The 20,904-nt window shown below is 35.4% G+C and overlaps 1 protein-coding gene across 2 annotated transcripts; it reads left to right on the plus strand.

The window, feature by feature from the left end:
* The first annotated feature begins 1,098 nt into the window (after positions 1 to 1,098).
* Positions 1,099 to 19,738, plus strand: LOC121731291 (glutamine synthetase 2 cytoplasmic-like). 2 transcript variants are annotated; one of them, XM_042120662.1, is made up of 8 exons: positions 1,099 to 1,181; positions 1,352 to 1,547; positions 1,950 to 2,111; positions 3,556 to 3,769; positions 11,409 to 11,481; positions 13,799 to 13,983; positions 15,106 to 15,245; positions 19,556 to 19,738. In XM_042120662.1, exons 2-8 carry the CDS (start codon positions 1,382 to 1,384, stop codon positions 19,702 to 19,704), a joined length of 1,089 nt encoding a protein of 362 aa, XP_041976596.1. In that variant the 5' UTR covers positions 1,099 to 1,181; positions 1,352 to 1,381; the 3' UTR covers positions 19,705 to 19,738. The 2 variants fall into 2 exon arrangements, with proteins under 2 accessions (XP_041976596.1, XP_041976595.1); XM_042120661.1 differs by having other exon boundaries at positions 1,367 to 1,547.
* The last annotated feature ends 1,166 nt before the right edge of the window (positions 19,739 to 20,904 follow it).

Here is a 20,904-nt window from a genome sequence, read left to right on the forward strand (position 1 = left end):
GTAATATTCTTGAGATCCGATTTAACGCTGAATAAAAACTGAAAAACGTTTTCTGCGTAGAAATCTTTATCCCCGCTAGAATTCATAGCTGGAGTCATTCTTTTCTCCTTAATAAGTGAATTAATTCCTTCAGTTTCGTTTGTTTTTGTTCCTGTTGCCCTGTTTTGTTCCTGTGGAATTTTAATATTACCTTCTCGTTTTATATAATTCGACGTAATATATTCCTTTTTGCGAGTGGAAGTTTCTGAACTTTTATAAAATGGAAGATATGATTTATTAATTTCTGATTTTGTTATATTACTTTTCAAGTTCTGTTCTCTGTTGTCGCTAATGAAATCGTTGAAATAATGAAATTCCATGTAGCCGGGCGTCGATGATATAAAATTCATCTTAATTTTTGGTATAGGGCCTTTTAGGAATAGCATTCTGTTTATTCCGTTGTACGATTTCTTATCTGTAGTGTAGGCAGTAGGAAAGGTACACTCGGGCGATTTCTTCATAGTTTTTCGAAGCATATCGATGATATCAAAGTTTTTCTGTCTTCCTCTCGTTACCTGCCACTTTCTTGTTGAGTCGAAAGTGAACGGTAGATTCCTGCTTTTTATTCTTTTTAAGAAGTAATCGTTGTACTTTGCATTATTTTCCGAATGAAGAGATCTAGTTTGAAATCTGAGGGTATTTGTGTTAAGTCCATCCAAGCTATTAAAACCATAGAACATATTTTGAAAAGAAAGTAAAATGAATATAAAAGAACAGCGAACCATGATATGTTGGAATAGCAAATATTATGTGTTAGAGATAAGCTGATAAACAATAATTGTAACCACAAGTAAATTTATCTTTGCAGAAGAAACCATTTGTCATCTAAGAGGAAAATATGCCATTTGTTTTGCTGTCAATATTTTCCTCTGTCTTTTCTTCTTTAGAAGTTTAGAAAAATCACTACAATTTTTTTTTGCTTAACTATTTTTGGCTTTGAGTTAAACACAGATCTCTTTTCGCAAGGTTACATCACTCAAGTTGTCAAAATAAGAAAAAAAAATCAGAAACGACAATGTCTGATTTTTGACAGGACATAATAAAAATTACGGTGTGAAAACAATAAATTTTTTACACATTTTTACTTTAAAATTTAGTGTGAATGGTCTTACTATATTACATTAGTGATTTAAACAGTATCGGTAAGTTTTAGATCCCTTACGTTTCATCAGTAGCGTAAATAAAATTGTTTTAATCCGGTCCAATACCAAAACATAATAAACAATAATATCTCTACGATGGATGATTTATATCACATACAAAATCGTGTCACCGCTATGGATACAAAAAGTACTTACATTATGGTTCATAGAGTAACTCGTTCCAGTAAATTCTGAGTACAATGAATACCGTACCGATAGTATTAAACAAGGCAGCTATGAGGAAGTATGACGACCTGACGATACCGTGTGAGGCCGTGCTCGCCGGGTACGTGTGGATCGACGGCACTGGCATCAACCTGCGATCCAAGGATCGAACCTTGGACTTCTTCCCTGAATCATACAAAGGTTAGTCTATAGTAATAAGACATGCGAAGTTTATAATACTTCGCATGTCTTCGTGCGCCTGGCTACGCTCCGCTTACTGCTAACCCGGCTCCATCTTTAAATGGGTTAAAAGCCAAAGTTAACACTGTCCCATACCATTACTGCCGAGCAATCCTAATTAAGTGTGTGGCGTATATTAAATGTTGTTATTTGCGGGTTAAAACTATTCTATGACCTTTTCTGAAAGTCAAATTAAAATTGATTCATCAACAATGTGTAAACAAATGACACAGAGATTATCCACGTTGGTCAATATAAATTATAAGCAATAACGAATACCCATTTGGTTGCCCCATAATCGCCGTCGTATACACCTTCGCAATCATATCTCCAAGATGATCTTTAGATATATCAAACTTCCAGACCTCCCGATCTGGTACTTCGACGGCAGCAACACTCAGCAGGCGGAGCGCGACAACTCTGACACCTTCATCTTCCCCCAAGTGATCTACCACGACCCCTTCCGACGGGGTAACCATATCCTGGTGCTGGCTGATACCTACAAACATAATTACCAACCTACAGGTAAAGCTGGTACTATAAGGCTGGCCGTATACACACGTTTTCCCTATTCGATTTCCTGATGGAATTACGATTTGGAATTCCGTGAGACCAGCGATTCGTTCGTTTATTTCACGCGCGAACGCTCCGGTTTGCACTTGAAACGTACGTGCGGACTTGATTCCGCTGGGAAAATAAGTAACGTGTGCGACAGTTAATGTATTTTCTACTGATTCTATTTGGACTTTCGAATACGTAAAATGAATTCGGAAATCGAGTATGGAAAAGGTGTATATGCGGCCAGCCTTAGTAGAAGTTGATTCATAGGCTGATGGTGGACCTACTTAAATTGTTCGCGTTATGTCAAATCCAGCCAACAGTTCACGGCTGACATTGACTTAAGATAACGCGATCGAATTAAGTAGGCCTTCTATCTGCTTATCAATAAATTTATTTGATGGTACTTCTTGTAGAGCTCGTCCAACTTAAAATGATGTGCCCTACTCTCATATTTACGAGATATGGTAGGATGAGCTATACAAAATAGAATGTACTACATTCTATTTTGTATAGCTCATCCTACCATATCTCGTTCATAGTACATTCAATGTACTATATACCTACGTACAGTTTGTATAAACTTCAAACCGCATCGCGATCGGATATTTCAGCGTAGAGATTAGCGAAAAGCTCGATAGAGACTTTAAAAGCTTCTCGATATTCTACTATGTAGGACCAAACATTAAAAACTTTCGTTAAAGACTAAAAATATCTCTCGTGATCTATAATAATTAAGGAATAGTAAAACTTCGTACTCAAATACTAGTTAGTAGTAGTCATAGTAATAGTATTGAACATATTTATAAATTCATCATCAAACAAGGCGACCACTAATTTCTAGTCCATCGTTTTGATCTGTATTTGCTGTCTAATGCTAAGTACTCACATACGGTTTTACTCGATCGAGCAATCACGTAGAGTAAAAACCACGACACGGGCTTTCGTCCACACATTCCGTATTGCTCGATAGTTTTACTCTAAATCGATATATTTAATTCCATCGAGCCGGCTCAATGCGAGCCTTCGAGCTGGGTCGATGCGAGCCTTCGACCTGTGAGTTTTGCGGTCCGGACAGTAATTAATAATTATTACTCGATTTTGAGTAAAACTATCGAGCAAGTATGTGAGTACTTAGCATAAGAAACCGATTTACATCACTTAATTAACGATGCATCGAGCGCCTTTAGCCTTATAGACTTACTAGACGACGCCCGCAACTCCGTTGCGCCAAAAATCGTTTATCGCGCGGAAAGCGTGCATTTTTCGGGATAAAAAGTATCCTATAACCTCGAGGGACTCAAAGTATTTCCATACCAAACAGCAAAATCGGTTCAGTGGTCTGGACGTGAAGAGATAACAGACAGATTTATAATATTAAGTATGGATAGTAAGGATTATGGATTTTCAGCGACAAACTATAGAAAGGACTGTCTCCTGTTGAGTGAGAAAGCCGAAGTAGAGGAGCCGTGGTTCGGATTCAATCAGGAGTTCTTCCTGATGTCGACGGATGGTAGACCTGTGGGCTGGCCCCCCGGGGGGTTCCCCTCACCCCCCGGGCCGTACTACTGTGCGGTGGGAGCGAATAGGATCGTCGCGAGAGACCTCATGGAAGCGTTTTATAGGTAACCTTTAACTTTTGTATTTTATCGTATTACTACGATCTAGATACGTGAGACTTTCACAGAACTTTCAGTGCCAATGTGTAGTGTTGAAGTATTAGGTATTACTGATATAATTATAATATAAATGCTATGTTAAATCAAGCGCACCTATTTAAATCTCAATTAAAGGTAAACTACTGTCTTGATACGCTGATTAGACGATGTCGTATATTGTGTAAAATTATAATATTTCATGTTTAATATGATATACAAAACTGTCTTAATTTACATAAAAAATATTATAATAACTGTAATTAATGCACTAATATTATAGACATTGAATTGGAACCACTTTAGCCTCAGATACCAGTCCCTGCCTCAAATTTGTCGATAGCCAAAGTCGAAGCCTGTGATAAGTCTGTCCTTACTCAAAGTCAGACTTATTCAAGACAGACTTATCACAGGCTATTGTTATACAAAACACATGAATGGGACGACACACGAAACAAATATTTTGTATTGCAACAGTCTTTCTGAAGACTGGCGTGTCTCAAGTAAGTATTCACCCTTTACCTACATAACTGAATGTCTTTATTTAGATTAAAACCTAAAAAACCTTTCTTTTATTTTTATACAACATAATATAGCTTATTATATTCATAACGATAGCAGTTTCTGTTAATTTTCCGGAACATTGCTGTTGGTTACCCCTTTTGTTAATCAATGCCGATTAAACGGCTCTATAAAATTTTAGATAGGGTCTGGACTCTGGGGCAAAATTGCTTCGAATTCAATTTCTACAATGTGACTGCATTTACAGTTTTCATAATAAATGGTGTGATCCAATAATGTACCAATTTGTTACTATCAACTAAACTTATTTATTAAAACCTCACACGAAATCTTTGACAACACCACATGTACCATCAAATAAATTGATTCCTACTTCCTAGGCAGTTGACGAACCTACGTGTCGTCGGCTCGTGTCGTCATGTGGTCGGCTTATGTCAACTCAATATTAGATCACGGATGGGTTTGACTTTAACGCGACCATATTTACTTTCTTCCGCCATATTCTGCCTAGGAATCAACTTCACTGATAGTACATTTTTAAGTGTAGGTCACGTCACTGTTGAAATTTAAGTAGCATCTACAACTACGTTAAAACTTTTAAATCGACGTACTAAAACACACCAAAACTTTTCGTAGGACTTGCTACGCTACATCACATGTTTAGTGTTTACGTAGGAGCTGCTACGAAAAGCTACAATTTCGTAGAACGTGCTACACCATGTCATAATATTGAGTAGGTCGCTCTTTTAATATTTTTATAGCATCAACTATGATTAGCATGTATTAAAATGGGATATAATATGCTAGACTAAACTGTAGGAGTTGCTACGCCATGTCAAAGCATTTCGTAGACCTGCCCCCTTAGACAAAGAATCTTTCGTTAACCCTCGGTTGGTCGCGCTTTTAAAATAACGCCGTTGGTCACCTGGGGTCTTTGGAAGCCCGAAAATTAAATGACATAAAAATGGCATAAATTTATATATTTCTTAAATATTTTCTGTAAATTATTGTTATTTAATTCAATGTTAATCAGATTTTATCAAAAGATTAATTATATTTTTAATACTTATAACCAAAACTTACAAATTAAAACTAGAAGTCAAAAAATTTCAAGTGGAAACCGTGAGTTGGGAATATTTAAAAAAAATCAACATTATTTTTAAATTGTGGTAAAAAGCGTAAGTAACTAAAATAACAGTTAAATTTCCTATAACTTAGATCGAAATTTAAAAATCTAAGTCCAAATAACATATAAACTATTGAATGTTAAACATTCACAAATTTTCAGCAACAAAACCTTATACATTTTATACATTTTCCTGTTCTAATACTTAAAACGTATGGTAAATATACCAACAATTAGTTTCTAATCATCACCAAAAAATAATCATCATCATTTTGGTCTACATAGCAAAATATGCATTTCTGGAAAAGTGCGTCTACAACTTCTTGTATGCAATATAAAACAATAAGAATTAACACACGAACATTTTAATTGGTTTATTATTAAAATACAAGGAAAATCACAAAAGAAACCCATTTCGGTGTGAAAACTGTATGAAAATATCAAATCGAATTTAGTTACGCGGTTGCTCACCTGGGGTCTTTAAAGACCCCAGCGTGAATAAACACATCTGTAACACATAATACATGCACGCTAGCTCAGATTAATGGCAATTATATCGAAATATAATTCCTTTTAGGAAGCTACCTAAAGAGCGGAGTTGCTACGATCAATTTAAATATAGTTTTTTCTCGATTTCGCAAACTCCGGGCTTTTAAAGACCCCACGCGACCAACCGAGGGTTAAAAACGATGACGAAATTCGTTATCAAAATGTATGCGGTTTGACATAAGACATCGCTAAATGACATTTCGCTTGCGAAGACTAATGTCGAATCCCATACATTTTGATAACGAATTTCGTCATCGTTTTTTTACGAAAGAGACTTTGGCTACGGCCTCTGCCACGCCATGTCAAGTTATTTAAAATATTATGCTTAGCGCCTGTTTCACCACCTCCTGGTAAGTGTCGGATATCCCAACTTATCTGGTAGATACTCCATATTCTATTTGTCAGATAGCATATCCGGAACTTATCAGGAAGTGGTGAAACAAGCCCTTAGTCTATATCACTTTAAATTACAATATTACGCAACGACTAAGATTTCATAAGTACAAACTACAAAATATATAGCCGATAATATTGTAGTTAAATTATTAAATTTTATTTTATTTTTTAAATATCTTTCGAAAAATTAGGACGATTTCAAAGATGTAATATTCTTCATACTTAATTATTTATGTTTGTTTTATAAAATTACTGTGTTTTGCTTTATTTATTTGATGGGGTAAGTTAAGAACTTAAGACTAATAAAAATAAATCTTAATAATTATTTTCTTATGAAAATTTACAGAGCTGTAACAATCTATGTTTTCAAGCGTTATTGCCAGTAAATTATAAAAGTTTATTTTATTTATTTATTTATTTTAAAAGGTTTGTCAACAATTGCTAACACTTATAATAAAGTACAGGATACACTTAATTAATTACCATTCAGTGTTACAACTTTTTACAGACAAACACTACATGCACCAATAAAAATTAACAACAAAATTCTATAATAGAGTAATAATTATGACTTTAAAAATAACATTACATTGGAAGAATCAAACAATACAATACAACAAAATAGAATAGTTAGAATTTCAAGGTAAATAGACATAGCAGAAAAATATTTTAGATTTTAAATTTTAAATACACTATTTATCTGTTTTTTATACTGAACTAATTTTAGACCAATATCCAAGTTTTCACTTTTGGAGAGACAGTTGTAAGCCTTACAGATCCTTGGCAGAACAGCTGAGAGTCCAAGGTTTGAATTTGAGGCTGGTATATTAAATAAATTGAAAGCATTGATTCTAGGTAGTCTCGAGGGGGCGTTTATTTCCAGCATGTGTAATAACTCAGGGCAATCTATTTCAGAGTTAATTATTTTATGCAAAAAGATTAGATCCATCTTTTTCCTACGACTATTCAGAGTCATCATCTTGAAGTGATTCAACCGGTTATCGTACCCGTGAAGTGTTCTTGTCGATAGATTGTAGAGGAAACGTTTTTGGACGCTTTCTAGGCACTTAACGTATATTTCGTAGTAAGGATTCCAAATAATGCTGTTAAATTCTAAGATGCTTCTAACAAGTGCGTTGAACAATTTAATTTTAGAAGAAGATTGCTTTAGTTCTTTTGAGTTCCTAATTACAAAACCTAGCATTTGGAAACTCCTCTTGACGATGTTATTAATGTTTATCGAATTTGAGTTGGCTATCATTAATGACTCCTAGATCGCGGACTTCATCTACTGACTTTAGTTCCTGCTTATTTATGTTATATTCATACGAGAGAAGGTTTTTTCGATTGCGCGAAAAACATATTTGATAACATTTGCTTATATTTAAAAACATTTTATTTCGTACACACCAATCGTATAATCTGTCTATGTCCTCTTGAAGTAATTTTGAGTCTATATATGTTTTTATAGGTTTCATAACCTTTAAATCATCAGCAAATAAGTAAAAATCAGAATGAACAAAACAATTCCAAATGTCATTTATAAATATATTGAAGAGAATTGGCCCCAAGTGTGATCCTTGTGGAACTCCACTGGTAGCAGAAAAGATGTCAGACTTGAAACCGTTTGCCACTACCATGTATAATCGTTCTAACAAATAAGACCAGAACCAGTGAAGCAAACTACCACCGATACCAGCATTAGAAAGTTTTTGCAGAAGTATTTCATGGTCTACTTTATCAAACGCTTTACTGAAGTCCGTATAAATTGCATCAACGGGAACTCTTTTATCTACGTATTTATAAATTTTAGAAGTAAATGACGCTAAGTTGGTTGCAGTAGATCTTTTGCTGACAAAACCATTTTGGTTTGGAATTATTACTTGTCTAATATGCCAGACTTTGTTACTAATTTTTCTAAAACTTTTCCGAAAATATTGAGGATAGATGTAGGTCTATAATGAGAAATCAGGTGACGGGATCCAGACTTATGTAGTGGAACTATTAGTGCCTCCTTCCACCGTTTAGGAAATATTGCGTCGGCTAGTAATTTATTGTATATTATTTTTAATGGATAAGATAATGTTTTAATAAATACTGGGGGAATACCGTAAGTTGTCAGTTTCCACATTCATTACAAACTGCTCCGTATAAAAAATGTAAATTATTAGTAATTTTTATAAAATTAAATGTTTCATTTCATTTATACTCCACTCGGGCTAACTTGTCGCCAGCGGTCAAAAACCTGCCACTTTCCATATAAACCGCGATTGATAATAAAATGTCAGATATTGTCAATCGTGGTTTTATATGGAAAATGACAAGTTTTTGACAGGGAGTCAATGACCGCTAGCGACAAGTTAGCCCGAGTGGAGTATAATTTCATAGAAAATCATAACATTTTATACAAAATATTTTATTAAAAATAACATCATACGTAATTAAAATTTACCAAAATATAATTAATATTGTAGTCGGTGTGATGGTGAAAAATATTAACGTTTTTTAGTAATTAATTAATTACAAAAAAAACGTTAATATTTTTCATTTAATTAGAGCCTTGGAAAATTCGTAAAACCTAAAATTACAATATTTTGTAATTTTAGGTTTTACGAATTTTCCATGAACAATCAACAAATTATTGTATGTTGATTGTTCAAATTTGTAAAAGAAACAAAATTAGAACAGATAGAAACTATATAATACAAAATTATTGCTTTTATAAACACTTTATAAAGTTCTACATTTTACATTTCTTATTATACTGGTTCAGCTAAAAAATTGACAGACATAATTTTTAACTTGCAACATTTTAGTGTTTAAAATATTATCTTATACCGTAGAGACTGCCTCAAGCGCACGATTTAAAAAACGTTTGAGTGGCATTCGGTGTTGTGACATCTTTTTTCCGCTAGACAGTCCTGTTGGGAGCTTGGGGAGTAGAAAATGTAGAGAAAAATAGATTAACTGCAATAGTTCCTGCAAATAGTTTTTTTTAAATAATACAATAGTTTTAGTAACTGGAAAACATTTTGTAATCATGTGATAATTACATAATGTTTTCCATATCATAGTGGCGTAACGTCACATTGAGACAAAATAGATAATTTTGTTGGAAGAAGAAAAAGTAATTGTGACGACTGACGAGATAAAAAGTGGTGTACCTTAAACCAGTTCGGTTAAAATTGCAAATATTTTTCCTTTATTATTAGCATAAGGGGTTTCACACACAGAGCAGGTAATGTAACTGTGTATTAATATAAATTACATCCCGGGATGTATAATAAAATTATTTAAATTATCTTAATGTATCACATGCTTTAAATTATCTTAATGCTTTAAATTATCTTAATGTATCACACACACAACGGGTAATGTAATGTATCTTTCCCTACATTTCAATGGTATATGCCCCGCTTGACGCACATTTCAGCTGCTAAGGTGTTATACAGGCTGTTCTTATTTTTAATGTCGTAATACTATGGACCCTTCGAGTAACTTGCTTTAGATTTACTGGATAGTTCATCAGAAAATGATTCGGATTGTGATTTTGATGATCGCAATTGTTACAATAATAATATGTGCTTAAAACAGAACGATGTGGATTGAAGATATTTTATTGAAAATTTAGGCTCTGGGGAACTGACTACCTGCTGTGAAGTGCCGTGTGAGGTGGTAGCACTGTTTGTCTCTGTCTATTATACATAATATAATCACAGACATTTTAGAACATCCTATGAAGAGAAGAGATGTATATTTTACACTTAAATATATTGAGATGTATTTAGATGTATCAAAATATAAATGTATATTTTCATATAGCTCTGTATCTAAAGATACGAAGATGTAAAAATATACATTATAGCTGTTGTGTGTGGCCTCCTGACGATTTCTATAGAAAGATGTATCGAGATGTATCGTACTGTTACGGTACATGGTATACGGACACGTGGTGCCATCTAGCGACAAACCAGCGAAACTTACCGAGGGAGCACAGGCAACATAAGTCCCCTACTCAATACTAGATGGCATGAGGTGTGCAAGTACATACTCGAACCTTCTAGAAAGGTCCAATGTTTGTTTACGTGTTTACCTTTTTACCTTATGACTGAGTTCATAAGGTCTAAATTAAATTTGCCAAAAACTTCAACTTACTGCACTTATCGTAAGGACGGCAGTTTTATTGTGGTACATGCTCGAGCCTCCTAGAAAGTTCCCACGGTTGTTTAATTGTTTACGTGAATCGGGAACTTTCTGGAATTCGTCTCGCCATATAAAAAGCCGCAGGCAGGCCCGGCGAGTTCAGTTCGGTTCGAGCGATCATCAAGGCGATTTCGGAGTGAACACAAGTGGTCAATAGTGAGTGAACCAGTGAAACCTACGACTTGGCTACGACCTAGGACAGTGATAGTGCTTAGTGATTGGACCTAGTGATTAGTGTTTGGACTTAGTGCTAAGTGTTGTGACCTAGTGTGTGCTTGTGTGACTTGGACTTTGTGAATAAAGTCTTTAAGAGAGTCAGCAGGTCTTTCTCTCCAAATCCTTCGAACCCTAGAACGTAACAGTACTATAATATACATCTTTACATTACCTGCTCTGCGTGTGACACCCTTAAGATAATAGACAGATTTTTTGTTTAATAATAAAGATACATGGATTCACGTGGACAACATTTATCTGTGTAGTCAACTTTACACCTGAGTCAAATGTCTGCTTTTTAACCAAAACAAAGACTTAAATTTTCTTTGTATATTGTAATTGTTTTACTAGGTGTTCCCCACAACTTTGTGCGCTCAGAAATTAGTTTATTCCAAATACTTACTTTTTTGCGTGATAAAAAGTGTCCCAAAGTGTTCCTGGTACTTAAAGTATTAAGAAACCTGCAAATCTTATTTTGATCGGTTAAGCAGTTTAAGGGTGAAGACGATACAACCAGACACTTTTCTATTTAGAATATTCAGTATACAAGCAGGAATAGGTATAGATAGTTGTTTCTTATTAATGAAACTTTTGCAGATGTTGTCTGTTCGCCGGAGTTCAAATAAACGGAATAAATCCAGGCACGACGCCGTCGCAGTGGAACTTCCAGGGAAGTTGTATTCGATATTGCCTAGTAGTTTTATTGAAGCGATTGCATATTAATTAGTAACTGTTTAATCGGTGCAGTTGCGTGTGCGTGTGGTTAGAGTTTGTGCGTTACGAAAATAGAATGAGTACATCACACGCACAACTGTCCTTTCGTGAATATTTTTTTGCTCAATTGACTAAAAACATAATATTTTATTGGGTTAATATAGCTAAGTGTTTATTACCATATTCTTCCAAGTATTATGTAATCCATACTTTATACTTAATAATATTATAAATGCGAAGATGTGTCTGTCTGTCTGTCTGTTACCTCTTCACGCTTAAATCGCTGATCCGATTTTCCTAAAATTTGGCACCTTGAGTCCTGGGAAAGGACATAGGATAGTTTTTGTAAAATGTAGGGTTCTGTGGTTCTGGCGCGATAAACAAATTTTGGCGCAACGGAGTTGCGGGCGTCATCTAGTATATTATAATTATTTTATGTTTAACTTTTCTTAGGCAAAATAGAATTCAGTGGCCCTTTGCACAACAATCAGAAACATGTTCAGGGTAATAGCCAGAAGATTAATTGCTTGTTACATGTTTTCCTGTTCTAGGAAAATTCACAGACAAAAGAACCGGACGTTGTCAACAAAGTTTGTCCTCGACGCAATACACAGAGAAAATGTGCGCCTTATTTAGAACAAAAGTTATTTATAGAAATATGTAAAGCAAGCTAATATTTTTAGAATTCAGTAACAAGCGATCTTTGTTGACTCTAGTAGTAGGGGAGGTAGTGCTAGCGTTTGCTAAGTCATTTCATACCGACCAAATTTCTGTCCAGCGGTAGCTTAATATTTATCAATCAATATAATCAGCGTCAGTCGCCGCACCCGTGGTGGGATGTTAACTGAGAGTATTTCAAAGTTGTAAAAAAAAAAAAAATAGTTGCGAAAAGTGATTTTATACCGAATGAAACTTTGATGGGTGATTATTGAAGTCATGATTAACCAAAAAATTACCGTCAGCCGTATTGCAGACGGGGGATTCAACGTCAGTCGCGTTACTGAAAATGTAAAAAATTTTTGAATATAAAGTCATTTTAAACCGTACAAAATTTATACAGGTGAATGTTTCTACTTTGTAAATAATAAAGAAAACCGTCAGTCGCTAATACGATGGTGGAAAACCCGTCAGCCACCGATAAAAGTTATGACCAATATAGCCCTACTTCGCGCTCAATGTATCCTAGGGCGTCGCGTAGACGACATTTCCACCTGCAAACATTCAGCGGATAGCGATTTTAGTTTGAATTAACCATAAAATTATCTCACATAGCAATTTTAAGTAATTAATTCAGTAGTCAATATTTGTGAAGAAGACTATATAGAAAGATTATATACATATTACTTTAAAAGCGCCATCTGTTGTTATATACTAAAACTAAGATAACACCTACCGAAACTAAACGTATATAATCTAGATATGAACCTTTATTGGGTGCGAATTGCGATTTTTTTAATGTCAATTCAATACGATTCCCAACAACAACTTTGAGATGCTCTCAATTTTTATTCCACCCATTATGTAGTGGCTGACGATCATAGCTGTTATGTATTAGTGGATTACTATTTTTGTAACGATTTTCGCTCGGTATGAAATGACTTTTTAAACTGAGCGCGACCTCCCCTACTATAGGCTAAGGGAGCGAACTCACGGCGCGGTTTTTTTCCGCGCCCGCTGCGTTTGCGGGCCCGCGCAAATGAGCGGTTTTATTTCAGAACTCACGAGACCGCTGATTTGTGCGGGCCCGCAGCCGCGGCGGGCGCGGGAAAAAACCGCGCCGTGAGTTCGCTCCCTAACTCCGTGTCAGATTGTTGAAAATTCATCGCGTAGAGTGTAGAGTGATATTTTAAAAGAAAAATATTCAAATTTTAAATTTCGAACGCGCAATGGAATTTCAATCTTTAAGTTTGTTCTTCTGATAGCTTATGTTAGGACAATAAGAAAATGTTGGCCAAAAAATAATTCGGATTATTTTGGGGATACTTTTAGGGTCGGGTACCCTACGGCACAGAATATATATTAGTAGTACCAAGTTACGGTTAACAAGAAATTTACGATACATCTGTCGTTTTATTCTGCCTGCCACCAGGCATATCTCTCCTTATCTCGTAAACTATGACAGACTGTTAAAAATCACACATCATGACGGAATTTAGTAGGACTCCCAAAACAAAAGTTTTTTTTTTAAATTGTCAGTTCTTATTATGCAGTTCACAAAGTATATGGAACCCAATTCTTACCATGTCATGTGCTTGATCTCTTTTTCATTTTAGATCGGTCCAAGCCCCGGGATCAAAGCGGCTGACGACCTGTGGATCTCGCGCTATATCCTCTGTCGTCTGGCAGAGGAATACGGTGCGGTCGCCTCCTTCGAGCCCCAGCCCGTAGAGTACTGGCCAGGAAATGGATGCTTCGCCTACTTCTCTACGAAGGAGATGAGAGAGGAGGATGGTATTATGTGAGTAATAGTCATTGGCGTTCATCTACTTACGGCCGTTCCCAATATTTGATCTATCTCTGGTTTTGCCCTACTAGAGATAGGAATAGCTCACATTAGACATTAGAGACATATATTTTATGTCAATTCAATGTTAGCTGCGATCGGTTGTATGTCAAACCAGAGATAGATTGAATATTGGGAACGGCCGATAGTCGTATGGTCTATACACATTGTAGGTAGATAGTTATTTTGTTATACTTCACTAACATAATAATATTACTAGCTATTTGACCGACGAGGTATTCGATAAAACACGGATTAAATTACATTTTCTAAAAATGATTCCTAGATATATCGATTCATCGCCCCCGAAACCCCCTATATACTAAATTTTATGAAAATCGTTGGAGCCGATTCCGAGATTCCAATTATATAATATACTTATATATATACAAGAATTGCTCGTTTAAAGATATAAGGTTATCTTCATTTGAATGTTTATTTAGGTAGCACAGCGCGACGTTTTTGGGTGTCATCGTATTTATTTGATAAGATGATTACATGTAAGAGAAAGTATACTGAGCATCATCACTACCATATTATAAAACAAAGTCGCTTTTTTTTCCTCATGTCCCTTTGTTCCCTTTAATCTTTAAAACAACGCAACGGATTTTGATGCAGTTTTCTTAGAGTGATTAAAGAGGAAGGTTTATAAGTATAATAACATTCATTAAATAGTGGAGAAATACTGTTATTGGTTTCTAATGTGATGTCGTAAATAATTACATTTTTTCCGCTTACATTCGCAAACGCAGGCTGAACCCTACAAGATTTATCAAAATAATGCACTAAGTATTGTACACAATGAAAAGGTCAACAGAAAACTCCGCGATGGTATAATTATGTCTATCTCTTATGGATATCCCACAATAACTGTTTTTTGTCATTTAATTTTAACGACAAATAGTTTGTAAAAAAGAGTGGCAACTTCTTCACATAAATTCTCAAGAAACTCGATTGATCTCACGCATATCAATTTATACTTGCTTATTCAAAATATTCTCTTGAACATATTGAAACCTTGCGTACGTCATAGCAATATTGCAGACGAATTGTATTGATATCGTGGAAACCCCGCAGGCTAATAGAGAAGGCGATAGATAAACTGGCGCGTCGGCACGGGGCGCACATGACTGAGTACGATGCTAGCAGCGGTGCCGACAACGCTAGGAGACTTACAGGGAAGACTAGTATGCCAAACTTCAAGGACTTCACTGCAGGTGACTATTGATGGCTCCCTTGTTATAGTATTTTGCAAATAGGTTTCAAGGACTTTACTGCAGGTAATGTATTGAATATTGATGGGTTATTTGTTAATTGTTATAGTGCTTTGCAAACATGTATTAACAGTTGCGATGACATAGGGCTTGTTATTATTATATAGTTGCGATGATATAGATCGTCAGAGGCGCATATAATAGGTATGCGGACATCACGTTGTATTGACTTTTATTTTCCTTGTCTGAGCTTCGACTCTAAAGAAGCTTAAATAAATGAGGTGAATGACAAAAAATACATTTTCTGGTCTTAGTTTTGATTTTTAGGGTTCCGTACCCAAAGGGTAAAAACGGAACCCTTCGTGCGCGAGTCCGACATGCACTTGGCCGATTTTTTATTTTCTATCACCCACTTCATTTGCTTACGCTTCTTTTGAATGAACAAACGTTGATAGCAAGTTTGTAGTCGTCAAACTAAACGTTTGGAGTTTTCAAATTGTAATTTAAGATAAGCTGACTAAACTGAGATTTACAATTTAGCCGAAGCGAAAAACCCAATAAATAAGTCACATCACTTATCTAATACTGTCACTCACAGAACACTGCAAGTATAGAATTCAAATGTGATTCTCAACGAGTCGATATAGCTCTAACGTTTGTATTATGCATGCCGTATGCGAGAAGTGATATTGGCCTTTCGGAATCTACCTAGATATTGTGCAATAGCGGGATCGGCGGTAATAAATAGAGGGAGATATATTCGAAGCTCGCTGGATATAGACGCTAATACTACATAAACAATGTCGGTGTATCTTACACGGGATGTACATTTGGCGAATTAATGCCGAATGCCAAGACATCCAGGCTTGTTAGCGGTGCAATGCTCGAATACTCAGGTTTACTGTTTACATTTGTTTGTTATATAAATATAATAGCTCCCGCACCGGTTTCGGTGGCGGTGGCCGGTTACATTGAAACCAGGCCAGCTACGCAGGAGTAATTTTATAGTGCCCAAGTGTGTGCGCAGTACACAAGAGCACTCTCTATTCCTTCACTCTCATAACCCAGTGGGATGGAAGACCGACACGACCGGCGAGAGATCAGGCTCAGGACCGACTTTTTACATGCCCATCCGACGCATGGATCATCTTACTTGTCAGACAATAAGGTGATCAACCTGAATTGTCCTAACCAAACTTGGAATTTACACGTTTCCAACGCGGGAATCGAACCCACGACCTCCGAGTCAAGAGCCACACTCTATACCACTAGAAATATAAATAAACTCCTTTGGTAATAATAGATTCTCACTTTGTATACAAACGTTATAGTTACACAATGTTTCGTCCTAGCCTTGAGGGCACTTTCTAAGATTTCTCTGATAAAACCAACACATAGTATAACTATAACTAGATTAGATTTACTGCTTAAATTTATAACTTATACCATCGAAGGTACCGAAGGGGTTTTCTAGACAATAAATTATGTCGAAAGTATCATATATTAAATTGTGTTACGGGATGTCATTTTGAGTGAAACACAAAATTCCTCGTCACGAAGTTAATTCGTGCGCTACCGGAACAATATTCCAGATGGAAAATAACATAAAATTCATTTTTAGAAAGTTAATTACGGTTGATTATATGTTTTAGCCTGTTGACTCGAGGATTTATAATCTGAGCGCGAATTTAAATTAATGCAAACATTACAAAATATGTTGATTAAATTTCAAATTCTAATGTTACGCGAAGTAATTTGTTACTGTGGCTGCGGTACAAAATTTTGTGATTGCTGTTTCGCTAAGTTTGTGAAACCGCACTAGCTGTTTTCTTCAACTACAGAATATTTTAGGCAAAATATATTTACAAAACTACTATACAAACTTGTATATATTATATAGTTTAAGGGCCTGTTTCACCACTTTTTGGTACCAACTAACTTGACAGATCAAGTATGGAAGATCTGTCAAAAAAGTTGTGAATATGCCTATTCGACACTTTATCAGATAGTGGTGAAACAGGCCCTAAGTCTACCTATTATTTTAATAATTGGTGGTATTATAATAATGGAGGCGCCGGTGTCGCGTAGTGTCCATTAATTGTGGTGTTTTTTAGGAAAACTTTCGGAAGCTATTTCTCAACATTTTAGTACTGAGTGATTATAAAAGAAAAAATACGTGTATTTTTATTTTTAACACGGATTAATATATTATCGAAAGGACTATGCCCAAAAAAAAACCCACAGTCGATTAAAATAATTTATGTACAGCAAAGTAGAGCATGAATAGTAGATTGAAAATATGCAATAAATTTTTTTCTAAACCATAACCGAAACCGATAATTTGAAAAAATAAATCTGAGATACACAGTGTGGTATCTACTTCGAAGTTCGAGTTAACTAGTTATTTCGTTTGTTTTTGTGATCTTTCTCGTGAAAGCGATGTTGATAGACAATAATGTGCAATTAAATAAATAAAAAATCGGCCAAGTGCGAGTTGGATTCGCGCACGAAGGGTTCCGTACCGTTTTAGAGCGAAAGTAGGGAAAAAATTGTTTTTTGTATGGGAGCTCCCCTTAATTATTTATTTTATTTTAATTTTGCGATTAAATATTAAAGTACACACATAATTGAGAATTTCGTAAAAAATCATGTGTCTACATAATAGATTAGGAGCCAAAAAGGGCAAAAAAATCTCGTTTGTTGTATGGGAGCCTCCCTTGAATCTTAATTTTATTTAGTTTTTAGTATCTGTTGTTATAGCGGCATCAGGTATACACAATCTGTGAAGATTTCAGAAGTCTAGCTATAGCGGTTCTTGATTAAGAGCCTGGAGACAGACAGACGGACATAGACGTCTCAGTAATAGTGTCCCGTTTTTACCCTTTGGGTACGGAACCCTAAAAAAATATGAAATTTAATATACTTTAAGAATAAACCACCCTTGGCTTCATTCTACATTCTCTATCGGTTGTATCACGGGGAGTGCTCTAAGAAATTGTTCACAATCATACTCCTGCAACTTTTCGCCATCACTCCACGCAAAAAATCCGTACCGTCATTTTGATGAGTGGCAGTCTTCCACCATGCGTTTTTTGCGTAACTTTCTGCTGCGCACTGTAAAACTCTGAAATAAACTGTCACTATATTTTCAATAAGACCTGCAAACCTTCAAAGGCCGGCAATGTACTTGCAGCTCTTCTAATGTTGCGAGTGTCCATGGGCGACAGTATAGTTGCTTTCCATCAGGTGACCCGTTTGCTCGTTTGCCCCCTTATTTTATAAAAAAAAACCGATATCGTGTTCTTAATAATCCTAAAAAAAAGTACATATTGTATACATATTATTTTCTATACCAAACTAACATTCATACTGTCAGATATAAAAGTGATAAATATTTAAACATTTAATTCATAAATACATAATTAAAACACTGTCCATCTGTATTAAAAATGTTTTTACTACGTACTTATCGCCACACTATCGTTTGTAGCATCGCGTCGTCCTGAATATCATAGATTCCTATAAGAAAAGTCAATTAGTTGCGATCGTTTTTAAAGTACTCGGTGATTGTTTAATCCAAAAAGGACATTGTATTTGGGATACCGTATATGTAGTCTACTATGCCACATGTAAATGGTTTCAATCGATTACGGGTTTTTGGTCAATACATTTTTGGGCATTCGCCTTTGGCCGGAATGTTTAATTGCATCCTGTACTTAATCCTTTCTACCTGTGCCTCGTTAAGGCATCAGAGATATAATAAGGATTCATTGGCAGACGGTAGATTTTCATTATTTGGTTACAATGAGTCAAACTGATAGACAACGATTAACATTGTCTTGACATAGTCCGTCAATAAAACGAACATCCGCCATTTGCTTTTAAAATATTTAGCTGATGGTACTTGCCTCTACTTGTCCATACTATCAGAGAAGTTGATTCATAAATCATAGGCAGACGGCAGTCTTATGTAATTTAGCCGGGCCACTTCAAACTGACAGATAACGAATTACTTTGGCTCGAGAAACAAATAACGTGCCATCTGCCTATGTATCAATTTCTCTGTTGGTACATATCTGTCACTATTTCAGTGTTAAATGCACTTTGTTTCTTTAATTGTATATTAATTGTATACTATTACCACTCGTTCCTTTCGCCAGGGGTCGCAAACCGCGGATGCTGATTGTATAACTGTATATCTTTATATACTCTGATCAGTTGTTCCTTCTCGCCAGGGGTGACAAACCGCGGATGCTGATTGTATAACTGTATATCTGTATACTTACTCTGACCACCGTGTTCCTTGTCGTCAGGTGTTGCGAACCGCGGGTGCTCTGTGCGGATCCCGCGGCAGGTGTCTGAGGACAAGCGCGGCTATCTGGAGGACCGCCGGCCCGCCGCCAACGCGGACCCCTACCGCGTCATCTCCGTCATGCTCAAGACCTGTGTGTTCGACGAATAGACATAGCACTGCAGGCTTAGCATGATCAACATAGACACGGAAGAATAGACAAAGTGTCAAATTTAAAAGGAAATCCGCTATTTTGTCACTACAATGTGTCAGAATGTCTATTCTTTCCCGTTTCTAATGTTGTTATGCTTAGCCTGCTGGGGGAGGAATTCCCGTTCCTCGAAACTCGACTTTCACCACATTAAAGAAATGTATTCACGAAATGACTATAAAAGGTCTTCTTTTCGTTGTATATGCACATACGATAGGTTAAAGACAGACAGAGAGGGCAAGCTTTAAATAGTTTTGTGTAAGCTGAATTAAGATTTCTTAATCTTCCATCCCCGTTCACCATAATTACGAAACTTTGTGGACCTATCAGTTGTGGCGTAGCGAGTAGTTTTAAATCTGTATGTCATTTTAAGTACCTACCTATGTTCAAATATGCGTGCTTGACAAATTATATTTTTGTAAAATTTATAAAATCTTTTATTCATTTATTTACTTATTATTATTGTGAGATACTTACTAAAGTTTACCTGGATTAATATAGTGTTATTGCATTTAGAAATGAACACTAAACCACATAATATGTACTACTAAATACTACGTAACTAAACTCTTATTATCATGAAAAACACGTTTCTATATATAAATATTAAACGGAAAACATGTTGTTTAAACAATTAGAGCATTGACCTATTTTAAATTGTTTCAACTTTTTAATTTAAAACTTTTAGGAGAATTTCGACAACGATTATAATATGAGCCTTATTTTTACCACAACCTTATAATGAATTCCAAACACCAAAACTTTTACCTTCATATTTTTAATAAAATTTGGAGTGTTATTAAAGAAATAAAACTTTTTTCGGAAGTCGATTATTATCAGAACAGTTGTGTAATTAAATGCAGAATAGTTGTAACAGGTGGAAAAGAGTTAAGATTCTACACAGACGTAACATAACTTGAGATGATTGCTCGCATATCGAATGTCATTGGATAATCAGGAACATGAAATCAGGGTACCTAGCAAATTGTACTCAATGATTTGCATAGCGAAATTAGACGAGATAAAGAGATTATTATAATATGTAATATTAAGTGTATGAGTTTTGACTGGACATAGGTAAATAATCACTTAGCCATACATTATGGCAAGTCCATTAATTTTTGCCTACCTTCGCCATTTTTAATTACATACCGAATGCA

The sequence above is a fragment of the Aricia agestis genome, chromosome 10 (assembly GCF_905147365.1).
Source record: "Aricia agestis chromosome 10, ilAriAges1.1, whole genome shotgun sequence".
Classification (NCBI taxonomy): domain Eukaryota; kingdom Metazoa; phylum Arthropoda; class Insecta; order Lepidoptera; family Lycaenidae; genus Aricia; species Aricia agestis.